The sequence below is a fragment of the Panthera leo genome, chromosome D1 (genome assembly GCF_018350215.1).
Source record: "Panthera leo isolate Ple1 chromosome D1, P.leo_Ple1_pat1.1, whole genome shotgun sequence".
NCBI lineage: Eukaryota > Metazoa > Chordata > Mammalia > Carnivora > Felidae > Panthera > Panthera leo.
In genome coordinates, this window is record NC_056688.1 from 103,622,497 (window position 1) to 103,646,292 (window position 23,796).

General features: G+C 38.2%; 1 protein-coding gene across 1 annotated transcript; it reads right to left on the minus strand.

The window, feature by feature from the left end:
* Positions 1 to 11,370: 11,370 nt before the first annotated feature.
* Positions 11,371 to 15,322, minus strand: LOC122200608 (olfactory receptor 1440-like). The gene is made up of 2 exons (XM_042906316.1): positions 15,305 to 15,322; positions 11,371 to 12,328 (listed from the first exon to the last, which is right to left on the minus strand). Exon 2 carries the CDS (start codon positions 12,313 to 12,315, stop codon positions 11,371 to 11,373), a length of 945 nt encoding a protein of 314 aa, XP_042762250.1. The 5' UTR covers positions 12,316 to 12,328; positions 15,305 to 15,322.
* Between the last annotated feature and the right edge of the window lie 8,474 nt (positions 15,323 to 23,796).

Sequence of the window (23,796 nt, forward strand, 5' to 3'; positions counted from 1 at the left end):
AACCAAAGCCTCACCTAGATATTTCTGCAGAAGGTGGGGCACTGCTGGGTGTTTATGGCCTGGGGAGTGTGGCAGTACCTGTGGCCCCCTGCAGGCCCAGACTCTTGTCCCAGATTCCTGGGAAAATCACTGAACACCATCTTTCAATTATCTTCTAAAGGAAACTTCCTCTCCTGTGCGGCCGTGATAAGAGAGGTGCTTCCAAGTGGGGTTCATTTAAATGCCTCCCTAGGACCCAAGGCGGAGACAGGATAACTAATTAATGTGTCCAGGGTAATTGTTCTCTAGTAGAAAAACATGAGAGATTTCCCCTGCTGATTCCATTTTCACTTTACAGATCCTTCACGTTTAGAAAACTTCTTTAGACTAAGGAATCAATAGAACAGGAATACATTTAATACACCATCTTAATCTAAAACCTTTCATTACAGGTGGATATTTCTCAGTCTTTTCTGTTACACACGGGATGGTATGATGGGTGTGTTTCACTCAACATGTTACAATGCATATTTAAATGACTCATAAACATCATTATAAGGTATTAGTGGTTATATAATATTCCACTTTAAAAAATACACCTCTGGTGGATTTTTTTCCCTCTGGTGGATTTTAAATGAAATCTAAGTTTTTGCTATGAAAAATTATCTTGAGTCAATGTCCAAAGCATCTACACTCCAGATAATTTCTGTAAAATAAATTTCTAGAAAGGAGAATTACTCCATTGCTACAAATGCATTTTCCTAGCTTTCCATTTTCATTTCATTTTATTTATGATCTCCTAACATTTAGAAAAATCTCATTTTTTTCATAGTGAATCTTATGGGTCTAATTTCATCCATTCATTTGAAGCAAAGTTCTTCCCTATTCAGAGTCCAGATAAGTATTTACCTATTTTTAACTGACTTTTTTTTTTGGTTTAACACTTTTTTAACTACTTAAATGATCCAGAATTTAACTTATGGTTGAGGACTTAATTTTTTTCTTTTTTTCTTTTTTCTTTTTTAAAATTTACATCCAAATTAGTTAGCATATAGTGAAACAATGATTTCAGGAGTAGATTCCTTAATGCCCCTTACCCATTAGCCCATCCCCCCTCCCACAATCCCTCCAGCAACCCTCAGTTTGTTCTCCATATTTATAAGTCTCTTATGTTTTGTCCCCCTCCCTGTTTTTATATTATTTTTGTTTCCCTTCCCTTATGTTCATCTGTTTTGTCTCTTAAAGTCCTCATATGAGTGAAGTCATATGACTTTTGTCTTTCTCTGACTAATTTCACTTAGCACAATACCCTCCAGTTCCATCCACATAGTTGCAAATGGCAAGACTTCATTCTTTTTGATTGCCGAGTAATACTCCATTGTATATATACCACATCTTCTTTATCCATTCATCCATTGATGGACGTTTGGGCTCTTTCCATACTTTGGCTATTGTTGATAGTGCTGCTATAAACATTGGGGTGCATGTGTCCCTTCGAAACAGCACACCTGTATCCCATGGATAAATGCCTAGTAGTGCAATTGCTGGGTCGTAGGGTAGTTCTATTTTTAATTTTTTGAGGAACCTCCATACTGTTTTCCAGAGTGGCTGCACCAGCTTGCATTGCCACCAACAATGCAAAAGAGATCCTCCTTCACCTCATCCTTGCCAACATCTGTTGTTGCCTGAGTTGTTGATGTTAGCCATTCTGACAGGTGTAAGGTGGTATCTCATGGTGGTTTTGATTTGTATTTCCCTGATGATGAGTGATGTGGAGCATTTTTTCATCTGTCAGTTGGCCATCTGGATGTCTTCCTTGGAGAAGTGTCTAATCATGTCTGGGGACTTAATTTTTTTCTTAAGAACCTTTCCATTAAATTGAAAAAACAATTAGATTTTTCAATGATGTGTGGTAAATCCTTTATCATATATTATATTTAAGGATTATGAACACATTTTGTTACAATTCTGTCTCTACCTTGAACATTACAGGCAGGATTCAAAACTGTCACCTATTTTATATACTTTCAATTTTGCATTTTATTATGTTGCATTAAAATTATTTATTTTTACATCATGCCCCCTACTAAACTGTGAGTTTCCTAGGGAAGGATCTGTAGTATTTATCTCTCTCAGCACTTGACACTAGTAGCTGCCCACTAAATGTTGACATAAATGAAAAGATGAGTGAATATCAGTTAGGTTTAATGATTGAAGAACTTTATACTAAGCTCATTTCTGTGGTTTAAGTTATTAGAGGACATTCTCATGTTCTTTTAGCTAGGTCCTGTTTGAAGACATTTCTTTTTTCTTCTTTTCATATTATTTTTGTTTTCAAGAGTTTTATGGAAGTATAACTTACATATCATAAACTCTACCCATTCTAAGTGTACAATGGGTACACTAAAATCTACTAAACTTTAGTAGATTTATAGATTTATAGAGTTGTGCAATGATCACTAGAATCCATTTTTAGAATATTTCCATCACCCAGAAAAAGATCCCTTGTGCCCATTGTGGTTTTCTGGCATGTCAACTATAATTTTGAACAGGGCACTGCTGTCCCTGAACTTCTGTCCGTCTATCATCTCAGATGATTGAGATGGTAGGAGTCTTTGGCCCCAAAAGAAAGATATGAGTGTCCCAGTCATGAAAAGTAAAGGAGAGTGGTGTGTGCTTATGGAGTGTATACAGATGTATAGTGGCAGAATACCTTGAATACCTGTAGTGACAGAGATAGCATTAAGGACAACTGAAAAATCAGGTGGTGCTGGAAATTATGTGTGGAGTTTTTAATTCTGTAGTTTTAGAGAGTGCAGGATATTATTCCTTTTTTTAAATGTTTATTTATTTATTTATGACAGAGAGAGAGAGAGAGACTGCAAGCAAGTAGGGGAGAGGCGGGGGGGGGGGGGGAACGGGGGGAGGCACAGAATCTGAAGCAGGCACCAGGCTCTGAGCTGTCGGCACAGAGCCCAATGCAGGGCTCGAACCCATAAACCACGAGATCATGACGTGAGCCAAAGTAATTACCCGACTGAGCCACCCCGGCATCCCTATTCCTTTATAATACGTGCCTTTGCCTTTGTTTTTCTATGATAACAGATCCTCTCAGGCTTATTCTGGCTCAAGTCCTAAGGTTCTCAGCACCAGTGTTCATCCTTACATTACTCATGCTATTTCAAATAAAGAATTGCTGTCCTCCCCGCCAAGGGTAAAACTATTCACCTGCAGGCAACTGGAGTTTGGCTCCACCAGTGATACACTTTCTGCCATTCATTTTCCAAGGCTAGCTGTCAAGTCCTGCTTTCATCTGCCTGTGAATATACCCAGGTCACTGACTCCCTTTTTACACCACCAATTCATTCTGAGTGGGAATAACCCTCTTCCACAGTGGTAAGAGCAGAGAAAATGATCTAAGCAAGAGAGTGCCTCCATCACCGCAGCCACAAGGCATGTCCACTCATGGAATGAACCTTTGTATTCCCAGCATCACATGGTTTGCAGGCATTTCTTCACCCAGCTGTATGTCAGTGGCTGTTATCATCAATTCCAAATATAAATGTCTTTGGTAACTTTTGAAAGGCCAAAAGGATCTGAACATCTTGTCTAAGGAAGCTGGAACAGCCCACAGTTGGATGGCAGATGGGACATCAGGTATGTGTTTTATTGTCTTCACTCTAGCCCCCCTCGGGCTCTTCTCTGCTCTTGATTTTTTTTAATTTAATTTAAAACAAACAGGAAGCCTAAAGAATACAGTACAATAAAAAAAGTTACCCATAATCCTGCCACCCAGAAACAACTACTAATATTGTTGATTCTCTAGGGGAGCTCAACATTTTATCCCTCCTGTATTCATCACCTAAGGCTCCGTGGGAACTTTGCATCTTACTCACCAAGGGGAAGTGCAATTCAGTGTTTCTGGGCTGGACAAAGTGGTATGAAGGCTTTCTTTCGGGGGTGCATACCTAAGGAACTGGGCTAAACAGAGATTATTAGGGTCTGTTAACCTTAAAAATAAAACTGTCAGTTATTTTACCAGCAAAAATGGGTTTCTTCTAGTAACAGAATTGCAATTTGGGACATGCAAGCTATGGCAAAAGCATAAGCAAAGTCCAAAAACAGACAGGAATGTTATTATTTATTTTTTGAAAAGAAGGAGGAAGCTGGGAGGAGTAAGTTTGAACAAAAGTCCATTGAAGAGAAGCAAGAGTTCAGGGTGATGACCCTGTTTCTCACTGGCTGAGTTGCAGAGGCAGTCAGTTTCTTGTAGGAGATACAATCTGCCCTGTTGGGGCCTATAACTGATGATTCTTTCCAGTAGATACTGCTATTGGGGTTTGTAATTGACACTTCTGTTAGGATCTGTAACTGATAATTCTTTCCATAATTAACATTTGAGTGATAACTGCACCCATGTCTGGCCTCCTGATTCCATTTTAGTGAGGTTTGCCTTTATTTTCAAAGGCCTACATCTTACCAATTTTATTTATTTATTTTTATTTTTTATAATTTCATTTCATTTATTTATTTTGAGAGAGAGAGGCGAGCAGAGGAGGGGCAGAGAGAGAGGGAGGGAGAGAATGCCCAGGCTCCTCACTGTCAGCACAGAGCCCCAGGGGCTCCATCTCATGAACCGTGAGATCATGACCTGAGCCAAAATCAAGAGTCAGACGCTTTACCAACTGAGCCACCTAGGCGCCCTATTTATTTATATATTTATTTATTTAATAATTTTTAAATCCTTCTTTGGTCAGCTTCACCTGAATCTGAGATGGCTGTGCATCTTATTCTCTTAAACTTCCAGATTTTCTGCACTGATAAGACAGAAATCTGACTAAAAGAGAAGGGGAAACACCATGAAACCATGTCCAGAGGGATTTCTTGCCAGGCTGTCTCCTACTTGCAAAGGCTGAGTAAATAGCAATGAATTAGACACACAGACAAGCTCAAAAAGAGTACTAAATCCAGATTTCTAATCTGGACTGAGAAATTGAGTCAGCATGGCTTGGTTAACCTCCCACCACTATGGCCGCTGAAAAGTCTAATGAGGCAATCAAGGACTGGCCACAAGTTGGAGGGCATCTTTGACTCCTTTCTGGGATGTTGGGGGCCATGTCATGCTTTCGTTGAATCTCTTGTCAGCTTAAAGAAGATGAGTCACTGGAAAATACTGGTGGCTGAAGCAGTTGAGTTGTGTCTGTAATAATAAAAAAGATGTGGACACCTAGTTTTGGAGGGCCTCTCAATGAAATCCTAGGATATGGTGGATAGAGCTCTCACCAAAAGTTTAGTACATAAGTTTGGCTCTTCTGTTCCTTGCTCCTTGCTTCCAAGTTAGTATGTCTGGGGCCTTTTCTCTACTGGAAAATAGTTTGTCTCTCACTCTTCTCCCACCCCTCCCCCACCATGTTTCTTTCTCTCTCTGTCTCTCTCTGTCTCTCTGTCTCTCTCTGTCTCTCTCTCTCTCCCTCCCCCACCTCTGCCATATTCTCTTTCTCTTACCCCTACCCTGTCTCCTTTCCTCTCTCATTTCTCTTCCTTCTGCATGGCAACCACTCCAAGGGGAGCCACACAGTCTAAGTAATTTAAGACATAGTTGTGAGAAGAGTAGTCGATTTTTTCTTTTTTCCCTTTTTGTCTCTTGTGATCATGGTCTATGGATATGCTCTGAACTCAGAATTTGGTCTTAGGAGAAATAGCAGACCACTAGATTGTGACCCATCTCTGTCACAACGTAGAATAAGATATTTTCGTAGAATTAGAAGAAATTAACGTAGAATAAGATATTTTCATGCCACAAACTGAAGTGTGCAAAAATGCATCTTCTTTATTGCCTTTTAATATAATTTCTATTTTGAGCCTCTATTCCATCTGAAGACAGAAACTTAATGCCTTCACTTTTATTTGCAAACACTTTCAAGTAAAGTCACTCACCTCCGGATTTTCTCCCCAGTTACTGAATATCTATAAATCTATCAGTTAAGATGTTCGCTTTCCTTTGCTCCCTGGGATTATTTCTAAACTCCAAAGCTTGTGAAGTTTTGTAAGCTATGGTAGAGAGGACTTTCAGCTTTCAGATATGCATTGTCTGGCATTCCCACAACAGGCAGTTTCTCCACATTGTTCTTGGGCAATATCTTTCACCCTTGGCATTTAGCCTGTTACGGCCCCATCCACAGCCACCGATGGAGATGTTTGTGGTCTTAATGATTTCTGGTCATTAATCCACATATTCTGCAGTTTCCTGCCTCTAAACATCTGATTCTTTTGGTCCAGCAACCCCTCCCATCCCCTCTTTAGGTGTATGGGAAACTTCATGACCCTCCTCCATGTTTCCCTGAAGCTGTGGAAAACTCAGGATGACTTTCTCAAGATCTTTCTCATCCTGGGCTGCTGCTTCTTCTTCTTTTTTTTTTTTTCTGCTCTCCATACTCTAGGCTACCACCTTGTATGTGGTAAATAGGCAAACTCTAGGACCTGTGTTGTTTGCTCATGTTCCAGTCAAGGAGCACCCGTGAATGTCATCTACTTTGGATTCTTCAAAAAGCTTCTTTATCTTTCTGGACCCTCAGCTTAACCCAAAATGGTCAGGGAGCAGGGCACAAGACTCCAAACTAACACATCCAAACTTTCTGGATTCACACCCAACTCTTGGCTTCCTCTGTTTATTAGTGAGGAAGATCTTTACTTGGTATTATTAAGTTTGTCACCTTCTAAACCTTTTTGGTCTAACACTTGAACCAAAGCTTTGAATTAAAAAAAAAATAAGAATTTTCAACATTTATTCCTTGTTCTATGGCAACTTTCTCCCTAACATGAGTGACTAATGTCTGATTTTCCAGCTTGGGGAAAGACTTTCAAGATTTAAGCAAAGAAATATCATCCTGCCACCATGTAGAAAAGCACAAACACAGAGCACGTGGGTGGCTCAGTTGGTTAAGTGTCTGACTCTTGATCTCAGCTCAGGTTTTAATCTCAGGGTCGTGAATTCAAGCCCCACACTGGGCTCTGTGCTGGGCATGAAGCCTACTTAAAAATAAAGTTCAAACATGAAACTCCCACTGTAGTAAATGGTTAATTCTTGTCAGACTCTCCAAGTTTTAACCTTATCTGTACCACTCATGAAATATTAAACATTAGGACAGTTAAACATTTTGCTCCAGTTTTTTTTTCATGTTGAAAATGAATATATAAAAATAATGCATCTGTCATGGGATTGTAAGTATTAAAAGACTACATAGGGGCTAGTATTTCATTAGTATACACTGACATAGCCATACTGGTAGTTTAGTGATTTTTTCATTCTGATAGGTTGGTGTTTATCCTGTGTCAAACTGTTAAACAGTTTTTAATCAGCAGTGTAGAGACAGCTGCTAGGTTGGCTCTTCACACTTCTTCAGCTTTAGCTGGTGAGAAGAGAGTGAGCAGTGAAAGGATTCAGAGAGGGGGCAGCATGAGTATTATGATTACACTCCCCTACTGTCTCAAGTCCCATGGGGGCAACATGGAGGCAGATGTAGGAAGATCATGTGCACAAGGTATGGGTCTGTGTAACAGCTGGGGGACACTGATGCTAAGATGCCCCCAATCTTATAAAGGGCTGCTGGCAGCCAACCCATTCTTTCCTCCAGACAGAGACACTATCATTATTATCCTGGATGGTAAGCAAATATTCTCAAAGGTTGGAAGGAGGTGTCTCTATTTCTACCATCCTGGATTTTTTTTTGACAGAGATTTCTTAAACATTGCACAGTCATTTTCTTACAAGATATGACCCAGATCATCTGAAAAATGAGTGCAATTGTGTCAGCAAAATTCATTTAATAATCACCATTGTCAGTGTCCCATCTTTGTCCCCAAAGAAAGGAAGAATAATTCACTTTATGTTGACTGGTAGGGATCTCCCATCCTAAGAAATGGAATATTTGACTGTGGGTCTTTTAGAATAATTAAACCCCATTGACTATTTGAAAATATTTTAAATCACTCTTGTGAATTTGACAGGTGAAAAGTCACACACTGCATTGTTATAATCTGCATTTATCCAATTACTTGGAGTTTGAGCTATTTTTCATACATTTGTTTAGACTCACTTTCTCTTTTGTAATTCATCCTCACACAGGATTTGTAATAATCTCACTACTTTTCAGACAATGGATGTAGCTTCCATCAAAATGTGAATCATTTGTAGATCATCATTTGTTGCTTTATTTTCCCTTAAATGGCTACTTGTCTTTGAATTTTTTTGTGTCATTGATTGAAAAGAAATATAAAGTCTTTAGAGTACCAACTTATTTTCCTTTGTGGTTTCCTCTACTAATTTTAAGCTTGTTAAACTCTTTATTATTTACAAATCACATTTATTTATATTTTCTTAGCTATATTTCTCAATTTTGTTCACATTTTTTTTTTATTATTTACTTGTGGCTTAAATGTGTTTTATTCATATACTTCCGTCCACATGGCAGCTATAGTTTATGTATCATGAAACAAATAAAAACTTATTTTTATATTCCAAAATATTTAACTAAATATAAGATTATAAATTGAATACTTTTATCAATAATTTATAGACGCTTTTATTAAAAATGTTAATTTTCATGTTACTAGATCTTTCTCTAAAATAAATTTTTGTCCCATTTTTCTGTTTTTAAATCTTTGCACCATTTTCACATGGTTTAAATTATTGTATGAATTGAAAACCTAGAGACAAGCCAGTAGTTATAAGTATTTTTTCCAAAATATTCTTATTATTGTCAACCTTTATTCTCCAAATTGAACATTAGTACCATTTTACAAAGTTCTTTCCACTACTTCCCACCCACCACCAAATCCTGTTGGGATTTGGATCAGAATTAATTTTAACAAACACATTCCTTGGTTAAAACAGGCAAGTTTTCAGTATTTTTTCTTCAGATCAAGGGATTTCTCTTTTCTTAAAAATTCAACAATCTTGTCTCCACCTGTTTAATGATTATCTTTTGAATCTCCTGTTATATTACACTGGTCTCCTAAAGCACTCCTTCGTGCCTCATCATCTTGTTCTCATATTTATCTCTGTACTTTGTCTCTGAATTCTTGCAAACTGTTTTTTTTTTTTTCATTTTTAAAAACATTTTAAAATTTTTTATTTATTTTTGGGGGGGGAGGGGCAGAAAGAGAGGGAGACACAGAATCTGAAGCAGCCTCAAGGCTGTGAACTGTCAGCACACAGGGCCTGACGTAGGGTCACACTCATGAACCATGAGATCAAGACCTGAGCCAAAGTCAGAGACTTAACCAACTGAACCACCCAGGTGCCCCCTTTTTATCTGAATTCTTAGGAAAGATCTCAGGGAAGTTCTTCAATTCGATGCTTAGTTTTTTGAAACATCCACTTTGCTGTTCACTGCCTCAACCATTTTTTAAATTCTTGGACTTACAGAGCTCATTGTGGTCTCCCCCTTAAATGAAAACAGGGTTGCTGACTTCTGAAGTCAGATGAATGTCAGCCTTCCTGAAGATGCGCTTGCAATAGTGTAGCTACTCACTGAGCCACATCCCTGGATATGTCTCAACTTGGAAAGCTTAGGAACCATTTTCAAATCCCACTTTTAACTTCCCTTTCAGAAAACTACCTTCATTCACCAAAAATAAAGCAGTAGAGCACTTAGGAAAAATGAGACACAGGCATGTTAGTATAAAATAAATATTATTTGCAATTTTAAATTATGAAATAATTGAGATACACAGTGATCAACAAAACAACCAGTCAGCAATCTGTGCTGAATTAGCTTTTAGCCTATGCCCAGAGTCCTAGCAGCTATCAAACCCCCTCCTCTTCTGCTAACATAGCAAGGAAAATGTCACTTCTTAGAATGCAGGATTTTCTACTGCCTATCTGGGAGTATGTCCATTCTTAGTCATGGGGCTAAATTCCCGTGGCAACCCAGAAACCCAGGAGATATGGCATGATAGAATTAATGGATGCAGATGTCTTCCCTCACACAACATCACATAAAGTACACTTGTTTCTTTAAAATATCAAGACAAAAATGTTAACCACATGTAGTTACAGAAAGAGAAACACACAGTATGATCCAGAAGTCTGTCTAATCACAGAGCCTCTGTATGATTAATTAATCTCTGGTCCTCTGTTGCTCATGAGACACACCTGCACAAGGGTATGTGTCATATACATCTAGATGTTACAGGTGATTTAAGGATCAGAATAAAAAGGAGGCTGGTCTTCTTGGAAATAGGCTCTTTTGCATTAAGACCCATATCACTCTTTTCTGAGGACTATGTTCTTCATAATTGAGATTTTTAGTTTTATATATTGAGGCATTTCTCCTGGCTATGGCCTAAGATTGTGGAAAGCAGAATCTGAGGATAAAAAACAGGAGTGTGCTTTCTCTCCCAGCCTCAGTTCTCCAGGACTTCACTACGCCTTGTAGCAATCCAACCAAGGGTACAAGGGAAACAGCTAAATCTAGACTTTCTTATGTACCAGAAGTTCAGCTTCTTATATCTAATTTCACCAACCACTTCCCATATGTTAATTATTGGAAAAACAACTTCCTAATGGAGACTTGTTCTACTTAAAATACAAAAAAAAAAAAAAAAAAAAAAAAAGTAACATGAAGACATTGTTGTTGATGCCAAAACCAGGCACTAGATCACTTTCTCAGCAGAGTGCCAGTTTCTCATTCCGTTTTCTGGTTTCACAGTGAAGATGGATGATTCTATAGCAATAACAGACAAGGAATTTCCTAGGGATTGCTAATGAGCCAACTAGTCAACCAAACCTTAACTAGGGCAGACATGTTCATCATTCTTATTACAATAAATTTCTTTTTGTTTGAAGTTAACAAATCTGATCTGGTATAGTTACTCTTGCGTTGGACAAATCCATAAATGAAGAAATTCATCCATTATTTCCAGAAATGAAAAAATAGGTTAAATCTGAGAACCAACCTAATTACTTAGGAAATTCATTTTAAAGAGATCTCTCAACACTAATAGTAATCTCTGCCTTACCTAAAATGAGTTGCCATAAAGACACATGCTGGTCTCCTGGCAGCCTTGATCAGTACTGGCATCTCTGGTTCTTGAGGTAGAACACTAGATAGAGATGGAATATTGAAGGTGAAGGGTCATACCACCACAACTAGCTACAAAAACAGTTGTGAATTGTTTGGCCTTTCGATGTATTGGTTCATAACTGATGAAGGATGGAGATGTTGAGCTTCCAGTTACTTTTCATGCATTTTCTAGTCCTTGTGCCAGTCACGGATTTATACTGGGAGAGTGAAGCAACTGTAATTCATCCCACAGTTAGGACAGTTGTGGTTCAATGTTTTAGTCACCAGTTTTTCCTATACTGTACATTTGAAATAAATTCCATAATTAGTAACAACAGAAAAAGATTCTCTTCTTCCTTCTGTTTAGGGCATCTTTGATTTCCTTGTTCCTCAAGCTATAGATCAATGGATTTAGCATGGGGATTAGAACAGTGTATAAAACTGATGCCAACTTGTTTTGGCTCAGGGAATCACCAGAGTTAGGATACATATAAACAAAGATACCTGAGCCAAAGAAGAGAGCCACAGCTGTCAGGTGAGAAGCACAGGTGTTGAAGGCCTTGGACCTGCCTTCAGCTGAGGTGATCTTCAGAATGGTGGCAACAATATAACCGTAGGATATCATGATAACCAAGACAGATGTGAGCCCAAAGATCACTGTGAGCACAGAGGTCATGATTTGAAAGAAAAAGGTGTCAGAGCAGGATAGGATCAGCAACTGGGGAAGATCACAAAAGAAATGGTTGATGACATTTGGCCCACAGAAATGAAGCTGAAGTAAGGCACACAGTTGGACAAATGAGCCACAGAATCCAATTACACAAGATCCTCCCACCATCTGCACACAGAGGGTGGGCAACATGATGGCGGTGTAGAGCAGAGGATTACAAATGGCAGCATATCGGTCATAAGCCATGGCGGCCAGGAGACAGCACTCAGTCAGACCCAGGCTAGAGAAGAAGAAGTACTGTATAGTGCACCCCGCAAAGGAGATGTATTTCTGCTTCTTGAAGAAATCTGAGAGCATCTTGGGCGCTATAGTGGAAACATAGCAGATGTCCAGCAAGGACAGGTTACTGAGGAAAAAGTACATAGGTGTGTGCAGATGTGAGTCCACCCTGATGAGAGTGATGAGGCCTAGGTTCCAGGACACAGTCATGAGGTAGATCGCTAGGAATATTGAAAAAAGAACACTGGCGAGCTTTGGAAATTCAGAGAATCCCAAGAGAATGAACTTTGTAACTATTGTACTGTTCCTTCCCCCAGCCATTACATTAGTATTCCTAGGATAAGTAGACAAAGAAGAGAATAAGTCTTTAATTCAGTTGTTATCCCAATTTCTATTAACACCTTCTACTCACACTAAACACAAAGCCAAGAGAAATATGGAGCCATTTTAGAAAAAATAACCCTGGTTAACTTTGCCCCTAAATAGCTACAATGGTCCTGTGTATCAATTTTCCCACATGTAAAAGAGGACAATTACACTTTTCACTGTTAGCCAACCAGGCTCTTACAAGGACAAAGGAAAGTGTAATAACATTCTTAAAAGATGCTTTAGAAATTTTAGGATATTATTGAAGGGGCTATAACTCCTAGGTATAGTTTAGTGACTAAAAGCATGGCCTTAGATGTCACATAGGTGTCTTTGGAATGTGGCTCTGCTGTCTGTGGGTTTTATGACTCTGAATAGGTTGTCTGTTATCTTTCTACCTGAGTTACTTAATCTGTAAGACAGAGATAATAGAACCTATCTCATAAGGTTCAGTTGAAATTAAATTAGTTCAGTTATGTATAGTGCCTATCATGCATATAGTAAGTATTGAATGAAGTTGTGTCATTAGCTATTATCTTTGTAATGTAGTTTTGAAGCAATCCTTTGGTTTGTGAAAAACTTTTAAAGTTTAAAAGGTTGGCAATACATATAACATTCTCTGCCTACAGTGGAATTAAGTTAGAAATCAGTAACAAACTGGTAATTAAAGAAACATCATAATTTGAAACTAATCACATATTTTTAAACTATTTAAAAGTAAAATAATAAATTATAATAGAAATTAGAAAGCATCTGTAACTTAAATATAATGAAAAATACTATTTACCAAATCTTGTGGATGTTTTAATTGAAATATAATTGGCATATAATATTGTGTGAGTTTAAGGTGTACAGTGTGTTGATTTGATACATTTATATATTACAATATGATTATCGTCATAGCTTTAACTGACACTTCTATCATGTCACATAATATCATTTCCTTTTTGCAGTAAGTTAAATCTTGTGTATTTAAAGATGGACTTAGATAGAAAAGACTGAAAACAAATGACCTGACCACAATTCTTAGTTAGGAAGGAACAAAATTTTAAAAATATTAAATAAAGAATTTTAAAGTACTACAAGAAAATCAAGAGTTGATTTGTGACATATCTGGTGATATCAAGCAAAAAAATTTTTTTTTATTTTTTTAAGGAATGAAAAGGGGGATATAACTCTAGCTCCTGCAGTTGTCACAAAGGACACTCTAAAAACTTCCATGTCAATAAATTTTTAAAACTTAGAATATACAAATTTTTAGGAAAGTGTAACTTGCCAAAAGTGACTCAAAAAGGAATAGGAAATATGCATATTTAATAAACACTAAAAAATAGTGTTTTAAAAAATAGTGTCAATAGTAAGGGTCTTCCCATGAAGAAAACTCCAGGCCCAAATGGTTTAATCAGCAAGTTTTACCAAAAACAAAGGAAAATAGTAATTCCAACTATACACAAAATCTAATGTATAGATACTTAGATCAGTTTCCAAGTCATTTTGTGGGACTATCATAACTTTATACCAAAAGCTGACAATAATGGAATATTATAGCCATATTAACTATGTACATAGATTAGAAACATCTTGAACAGAATTTTGACAAACTGAATCCAAAGATACATAAAAATAATACAGCATGAACAAGTTATGTTATTTCAGAAAAGTTATTTCAGACAGTTATTTCAGAAAAGCACGTTGCCTTAATATTAGAAAATCATTTAGAGTAATTTACCACAGTAAGAGATTAAAGAAGAAAGCAATATAATCATCTAAATGGATATAACTAAAAAAATTCATTCATGATTTTAAAAAATCAGCAAATAAGGAAAATAATTTAAACTTGTCAAGGATATCTTACAACCAAACTCAGTAAATTAAATTTTTAATGGTAAAATAATGAAAGAATTATCATAAGGGTCAAAGCAAGGAAATAAAGCTCACCGTCACATATTAATCTTTGCCTTAAAGATTCTAGCTAGTGTAACAAGGGCACAAAAACAATCAATTTCAAAAGTCAACTTTGGGCCCCTGGGTGGCTCAGCTGGTTAAGTATCTGACTCTTGATTTTGGCTCAGGTCATGATCTCACAATTCATGAGATCGAGCCCTGCATCAGGCTCTGTGCTGACAGCATACAGCCTGCTTGGGATTCTCTCTCTCCCTGTCTCTCTGCTCCTCCCTTGCTCTCTCTCTCTCTCAAAAATAAATAAAAATAAAAAGTCAACTTTAGAGAAGTATAATTTACAAACAATAAAATATATCAATTTTATAAGGTCGACAAATTTGCTCACCCATTTGCCACCACCACAATCAAGACATAGGACATTTTCTTCCTTCCAAAATATTCTTTTCTGCCTTTTTAAAATATAATTCCTCTCTCCTAACCCCTTGTCTTAGGTAACCACCACTCTGCTTTCTGTCACTCTATATTAGGGGAACTTCACTAGATTTTCAAAATGAAATCAAATTGTATGTACTCTTTTATGTTGGGTTTCATTTGTTCAACAAAATCTTTCTGAAATTCACCCATGTAATTGTGCTCCTCATCAATAATTTGTTTCTTTTAATGGCTGAGTAATATTTCATTATACATATATACCACAATGTATTCATTCACCTGTTGATGGATATTTGAATTGTTTCTAATTTGTAGCTATTATAAAGAAATCTTTTATGAATTTTTGTGAGCAAATCATGGTGTAGACATATGCTTTCATTTGGTGGGGGGGGTAAGTACTTTGCAGTTGAGTTGGTGGATTATATGGTAACCGTGCATTTAACTTCAAAAGAAATTGTCAAATTGCTTTCCCAGTGCATAATTTTTAAAAGTTTATTGAGATATAATTCACATACCATATAGTTCACTTGATTGTACCATTTTACATTGCTAGCAACAGCTATGACAATTTCACCTTTTGAGGATAAGAAAGAAATTATATTTTTCTTACCTCCATGGGATCTGGTTACTTTTGTAGAAAATCCAAAAGAAACTAAATAGAAATATGAGAATTAAGCATTATTCCCACATGATCTGAATGTCTATGTAGAAAATAAAAAAGACTGTACAGGTAACTCATTGGAAGTAATGAGAGTTTAGCAAAATCAACATATAAAAATAATGTTGAAAATCAATTTAATGAAAAAAATCACTATCACAGAGATTAAGTTCAAGTTGGAGGCAGCAAAAAAAAAAAAAAAAAAAAAGGAGACAATATACTGCTGAAAACAAAGTCAAAGACAGAAGGAATAGGCTTTTTAAAAGGGAAGTAAAAGATTGAAAGAGTTGAAAGGATTAATGAGACTGTAACACCGGTAGAAGACAGAGTGCTCTTGTCCCTAAAGAAAGCAAACCAAAATAAAGGAAAGGAATGTTACTGAAAAAAAAATTCGGTAGTATATTCTGTAATGAAGAGTTAATGCCACAAATCTAATGAATGCAACTTGTCAAAACAAAGGTCACACACTGATTTAAAAAAAAATCAGAGGCACCTGGCTGACTCAGTGGGTGGAGCATGTGACTCTCAATCTTGGGGTTGTGAGTTTGAGCCCCACATTAAGTAGAGCTCACTTTAAAAAAAAAAATAAAATAAAAGCTTCAAAAGTTAAAAAAAAATATCTTCTGAGCAATCAGAAAAATAACAAGTTACCTCAGGGGAAAATACCAACCCATCTTTACATTTCTTCATATAATATTCAACAGCAGAAGAGAGAAAGTCATGGTTTTAAATGTTTAAACATTTAAATATTTAAATGTTTAATGTTTTAAATGTTAAAACATTAAAAGTCATGTTTTTAAATGTTTAAAACAATTAAAGTTTGGGGGCAGAGAAAGTGGGATGCCCCAAATCTGGTGCCAAACCAACGTGTCATTCAAGAGTGCAAGCAAATTTACATCCATTTTTATTTTTTTTTTATTTTTTAAAAAAATTTTTTTTTTTTCAACATTTTTTTATTTATTTTTGGGACAGAGAGAGACAGAGCATGAACGGGGGAGGGGCAGAGAGAGAGGGAGACACAGAATCGGAAACAGGCTCCAGGCTCCGAGCCATCAGCCCAGAGCCTGACGCGGGGCTCGAACTCACGGACCGCGAGATCGTGACCTGGCTGAAGTCGGACGCTTAACCGACTGCGCCACCCAGGCGCCCCAACATCCATTTTTAAAAATGAGAGGGGCACCTGGGTGGCTCAGTCGGTTAAGCAGCCAACTCTTAATCTCGGCTCAGGTCATGATCTCACGGTTTCATGAGTTTGAAACCTGCATCAGGCTCTGTGCTGACAGTTATGGTTCAGTTATGATAGTTTTAGCAAGACCATCCCGTAGGTAATACTGGACACTTGTTTTCAATATCCACATTTAGAAAGCACATATCTTCATCCTGTGTCATGTCATAAGTGCAGGGCTTTGCCTGGCTCCCACTCTGAGCACCTATGGGAAGCCATGAGAAATGGTTACATGGCCCACAGATGCATCCTCGTTGTTACATGCCACCTTAGTGGATTTTTAAAAGCCTTTCCCTCCATTTCCCTCTCCCGCAAGTAAATTTCACAGAACTTTGTTAAATAATCTGATGATTATTTAAATTAACTTCTAGTTTTAAACTTGTGCATCTTTCATGTAAATGATTGTTCTCTCTTCTTACTCTAACATTGTCCACTGCAATGTGATGAGATAGCTCTTGTTAAATTATGTGTACATACCTGTTCAAATATTTCAGAAGCAAACAGAAAAAGAAAAAATCAGGGTTTTTTTTTCTCACCTAAATCAAAGATACAGTTAATATTTTGTGTGGAATAGGGAGTGAACATGAGGCAAGAGACTGTCGGTTTACACCCAAGTGAAATGGGTGTGAGGTCTTCCAGACTGCTAGTAATGTCAATAACAGGCTATAACAACAAGAACAAAAAGCCCAGAAACAGGTGAGGTTAAGAGGATCCTAACGGTTGGATAAGATGTATCTGATATACATAACCCTTTGCACCACTCAGATTTGTTCATGCCCTCCCATTGTACCTCCAATACTACAATATAGAGGCTCCAATTTTGTGAGAACAAAATGCCATCAGTTCCTCCCAAGAGGAGAGGTACAGTCAATAGGGCTAGTGAAGCAAGTTTCTTCCTTGACAAGTAGCTAGTTCTGAGGTCCCAGCAGATTAATCTTATCTCTCCACTACTAATTTCAGACTTCCCTCACTCTCAGCCATTATTTCAGATGGTCTAGGCTTCCTGTTCAGAGAATTAACCCACAACTACATCCCTGAAGAATCCGAGTGCTTAGTTTCTTTGCTCTTAATAGTTCTTGGTTGCTGCAATTGCCCATTAACTGTTCTCCTGGGCATCAAAAGATGCCCCGGTGAATTCTCTGGGCTCCAGACACACTCCTTCTAGCTGACTGTGTAGCAGCAACCCTAACTCCTCAAGATAATCAGATCAATTATCCCCACCATACAGTAAGTCCTTTCTTTGCCTGATGGTCTATTAGCATCAGGTGAAAGTCTCAAATTCATTGGAGTCCTTCTGTGTCCCCTGACAGAGTGATTCTACCTGGGATCTAGAGCCTCTAACTTGGTAGAACTTAAGTTTATGGGGAAACAAAAGCACAAATTGTAAAAGTGGGTCACTTGGAATCACAGCGAAGGGGTGAAAATCTTATTCCATTCTTTGGTTCCTGGAGCCATATACTTAAGGTACTTGGGAAAAGCACTATATATTACTTGTTTACTTAGTTCACATACAGCTTCCTAGAAGATAGTGCCTTACCTATCAGGAATTTTCTAGCTGACACCTTAATTCAGCTATTAAACCATATATTTCTGCATAAAGACATACAATAAAATATCAATAAATCTCATGATCATATTCCCATTAGTTCACCTTCTTTGCCATAAACTGTATCGTTTTAACTGAGGTAATGTCATATGGGATAGACTGGGTGTTCAGCAAGCCTTAGATGGTGGTACTGGCAGAGATAGTGCATGCATGGAAGGCAGGACTTTAGCTATAGAATGTGTCAATTTAAGTAGGCATAAATCCCTCTTCCTTCCAAGGTGGTAGAGTTCACTATTATATACCTACCACCAAGTGGTTGGCTGGTGTTCTTGAGTACTATTGATGGCTCTGGCTTCACTTATTTTCTAGCACATTGGACATTCAGTTGTGTCAGTAATTTGGCCTTTATGAGAAAGAACTTGAGCAGTGCCTTCAACCATTCCACCATGGCCACTCGCTGTTCATGATGGCCATGAACTGTAATATACAAAGAGAGAGGCTGGGTGACATCTGGTCTTTGTCAATCTGTCCATCTAAATATGAAAACTCCCACTGGAATGGATGCTTTCTGGTGAGTATTAACGTGACAAAAAGATCTGTGTGTTTCATGCCCATAGGTTCATCCATATACTTCTTCCCTGGACGTTCTTGTCCCTGGTCTTCCAATATTGCTCTTTCCAGGCTCCTGACCAACCAGTCCAAGCTATCTGACACTGCTGAAGAGCCCATGTGTATCTTTGACCCAGGAGCTTTTTCCCTCAATGTAAATTGGACAACCAGGTGTGCTTCTTGGGACTGTGACCACTAGGAGGATTTCCCTTCACCACTGTCCTTTAGGGACACTTTCTTGGGCAGTAACAGTCTGCTTTCCACTCTATTACTACACATTCTTGTCAACACTTGACTTTGTCCTACTTGTTAGTTTTTACTTAAATGGTAGGTGTGAAATTATATTGCTCTATAATTAATGAGATTTAAATCCTTTAACATGTTTCAAGACCATTTGTACTTCCTTATGAAATTTCTATTGACTTACTTAGCCCATATTAACTCAGACATTTGTCTTTTTTATTTATAGGAGTCTGTTATATACTCTAGATGCTAATCAGTTGTATTTGTCTTAGTATCTTCTCTGGTCAGGAATGGATCTTTGAGGGATTCCTAGAAGTCTCTTAATAATGTCTGTATGGTTCTTGGTTTAGAAACATGTGAACTAAACAAGTTAATCTGTAAACTTAATCTGTTAATCTGAATACCAGATATGCAATGGTGAAATGTGGATCAAGAAATGGCAATACACACACTTCTTTTGAAAGTTAAGGAGGAAGAGACATATAACACTCACCAGACTATAGCAATCCCTATTCTACTAAGCCGATCTTATGAAGAACTCTCAGAGTGGGAGTGCACTATTCCATGACTAGGGACTACTACATTCATTCTTCCTAGTCCATTATTTTCCATGACACTTAATTTCACTTTCTGTAAAGTCCTTACTTTGATATTTCTCCTCTTTGGCCACATTTGAACAGTAAATTGAAGAATGTCTCTTCCTTGGGAGTGTCTGATCAGCTATCTCAGATTGCTTCCTGGACACTGAAAATTGATGGCCCAAAAATTCTTTTAAGTCTCAAAGAGCCAACTTTATGCTAGTCCAGACTAATATTTGACTTATTTTCTTACTTAGGTCAGCTCCCCAGATCAATAGCCATATTCACAATTCTTTTCTAGATATCTCTGTCTTTATCTCTCTCTATATTTCATATATATCATAAATATAAAATATCTTAGTCGTATCAGGCTTCTGTGTGAGAATCACACTCTAAGTCCCTAAATTTCTTTTACATGGACCATTTTGTCAAATTAAAAAGATTTACTGAGCATAACCTTCAACCACTTAGACTTTAAGACAATGGGGGGTGATAACCACATCCTTGATATGGTCCTTAATGCAAGGCTGGGCTTTATTGCCCCCTCTTTTTTTCTGGGTCCTTCTAATTTTTTAGAGATAGAAATCAGTTTTCTCCTCTAGTTGTGTAAGTCTCCAAAACGTATTTTTTTCTTTTCTCCAAGTTTTAATTTAAATTCCAGTTAGTTAACATACTAGTAATATTAGTTTCAGATATGCAGAATTTAGCGATTTATCCTTTACATACAACACCCAGTGTTGTATGTATGGAGGTCATACATTTTTTGTATGTATGTACGTATGGAGGTCATACATCCTTTACATACAACACACAGTTGTATGTATGGAGGTCATCACAAGTGACCTCCATAACACCCATCACCTTTTCAACCCATTCCCCATCCACCTCCCTCCATCAACCCTCAGTTTGTTCTCTATAGTTAAGAGTCTGTTTCTTGGTTTGCCTCTCTTTTTTTCCCCCCTTTCCGTATGTTCATCTGTTGTGCTTCCAAAATTCCATATCTTAGTGAAATCATATGGTATTTGTCTTTCTCTGACTGACTTATTTCACTTAGCATGATACACTCTAGCTCCATCCATGTCATTGCAAATGGCAAGATTTCATTCTTTTTGATGGCTGGGTAATATCCCATTGCATATACAAACCATATCTTCTTTATCCATTCATTATTCCATAGACCTTTGGGCTCTTTCCATAATTTGGCTATTGTTGATAATGCACCAGGATGCATGTATCCATTCAAATTAGTATTTTTGTATCCTTTGGGTAAATACCTAATAGTGTAATTGCTGGGTTGTAGGGTAGTTCTATTTTTAATTTTTTGAGGAAATTCCATACTGTTCTCCAGAGTGGCTGCATCAGTTTGCATTCCCAACAGTGCAACAGGGTTCCTCTTTCTCCACGTCCTTACCAACACCTGTTGTTTCCTGTGTTATTAATTTTAGGCATTCTGACTGATGTGAGGTGATATCCCAGTGTAGTTTTGATTTGTATTTCCCTGATGATGAGTAAGGTTGAGCATCTTTTCATGTGTCTGTTAGTCATTTGGATGTCTTCTTTGGAAAAATATCTGTTCATGTCTTCTGTCCATTTTTTAACTGGATTATTTGTTTTTTTGGGGTGTTGAGTTTGATAAGTTCTTTATAAATTTTGGATACTAACATCTGATAATGGGATACTAACCCTTTATCACATGTGTCATTTGAAAATATCTTCTCCTATTCCAAAGGTTGCCTTTTAGTTTTGTTGATTCCTTCACTGTGCAGAAGCTTTTTATTCTGATAAAGTCACAATAGTTTATTTTTGCCTTTGTTTCCCTTTCCTCAGGAGACATATCTAGTAAGAAGTTGCTACAACTGATGTTCAAGAGGTTGCTGCCTGTATTCTCCTCGAGGATTTTGATGGTTTCCTGTCTCACATTTAGGTCTTTCATCCGTTTTGAATTTATTTTTGTGCATGGTGTAAGAAAGTGGTCCAGTTTCATTATTCTGCATGTTGTTGTCCAGCTTTCCAACACCATTTGTTGAGGAGACTCTTTTTCCATTGGATATTCTTTCCTGCTTTGCCAAAAGGAGTTATCCATATAGTTTTGTCTCCCCTTGTAAGTTAGGGACTTTTTTTGTATTGCTGCTTTTAAGAATTTTTTCTTTGTGGCTTTATTTTGCAAGTGTAATTACAATATGTCTTAGTGTTGGCCTGCTTTTGTTGATTTTGATGTAAGTTCTCTATGCCTCCTGGATTTGGAAGTCTGTTTCCTTCCCAAGATTAGGGAAGATTTCAGCTATTATTTCCTCAAATAAACCTTCTGCCTCCTTTTCTCTCTCTTCTCCTTCTAGGACTCCTATGATACAAATGTTATTACATTTCATGGAGTCCCTAGGTCTATACCTGTGATCCATAATTCTTTCTCTCTTTTACTCAGCTTCATTATTTTCAATTACTCTATCTTCTATAACATTTAATTGTTTCTCTGTCTTCCATTCTTGTGGTCATTACATCTGGTCTGTTTCAAATCTGTTACTACATTTTCATTTGATTTTTTTCACTCTTTTATCTCTGCTGTAAGGATTTCTCTGATGTATTCCATGCTTTTCTCAAGCCCAGTGAGTATCCTTATGATTATTGCTTTAAATTCTCCATCAGGGGGCGCCTGGGTGGCGCAGTCGGTTAAGCGTCCGACTTCAGCCAGGTCACGATCTCGCGGTCCGTGAGTTCGAGCCCCGCGTCAGGCTCTGGGCTGATGGCTCGGAGCCTGGAGCCTGTTTCCGATTCTGTGTCTCCCTCTCTCTCTGCCCCTCCCCCGTTCATGCTCTGTCTCTCTCTGTCCCCAAAATAAATAAAAAACGTTGAAAAAAAAATTAAATTCTCCATCAGGCATATTAATTATTTATACCTGTTTCAATCAGATCTCTGACCACAACCTTTTCTTGGTCTTTCTTTTGGGATGAATTCCTCTATCTTGGCATTTTTTCTAAGTCTTGGAAAAGCCTGTTATGCTTCCTGTTCCTAATAGTAATGGCTTTATGAAGAAGTCGTATAGTGTTCAGGGACTGGCACTTCAAGAAATGTCTCTAGCATGTGCTGCGTTTTTGGCTGAGTTTTGGCTGCCCTATCCTTCAGGCCAGTTGTCTGAAGAGACTCTCCTTGCCTGCAGTGGGCAGTGTTTAGACCTTGGCCACAGTGTGGTGAGTTTTAACCAGGTGTGCTCTAGTCTGCTTGTTAAATGAGACCTGATGCTACTTCCACTAGAGCTGAAGCCTTGCAGAACTCTCTGGTTGGTAGACATGGTGCAGGTGGGGATTTGTGCTGGTTTTCTGAGGAAAGGTTCCACTGCACTTGGACTTAGGCACACTTGCCCAAGAAAAGCAGCACCAAAAGAGCACAGGGGAGTGGGAATTGGTGTAAGCAGGTTAGGCAGCCAGTGTTGGCACTGTGCTGTTTATGCAAGCTGGTTTATGATGATGGGGGAAGGAAATGGTGCCAGCCAGCTCCTTTGTCCCTGGAGAGGGATCTCTATGCTTGCTGCTCTCGGGGAGGCACTGCCAGAAAAGCGAATAATTTCCCCTCGTGCATCCCGGGCAGTTTTTAGATGGCTGTTTTCATGCTGTATTCATGTTGCTTGCCTGCCTGGACCAGTGCAGTGCACTTTGGGCTCTATCCCAGACAAGCCTCCTGACTTTTAAAACTCCAAATTTTAGGGACCTGGTGTGGCAGGTCTTCTGGGGGAGTGTCTTGCCATGCTGGGACTGATGTAGATTTGACCCAGAAGGGCAGTTGTGCCAGAGCACAGAGGCATGGGATTTGGAGCAAACTACTCTAAAGAACCAGCGTCTGGGTTAGCCACCACCAGCAGGTGTCTCTGTGGCTATGCTTCCCTATGGTGCTCCCTAGTTCTTTGGTCCCTGGAGTGGCATCTCTGTGAATGCCACCTCTCACAGATGCACTCCAGGAAGAGCAAACTGTCTCTCCCCATGCACCACAGGTCATCCTCAGATTGCACAGTCTACCCCAGGCTTCTTGAATGCCTTCTCCCCAGGAGTAAGGCAGTACCTTCAGGGCTCTAACCCAGCCATGAACTCCACCTCTAAAACTCCAGTGTTTGAGTTTTTGCAAAAACTCATGAAAATCAGCCCCTCTCATTTCCCCAGCCAATGGCTTTGGGGAAGCATTCTCTTTGTGCATCCCCCTATGTGCTCCTCTCTCTCTCTCTCACCCTTCTCTGTGACCTGGGCTCCCTCCTCTC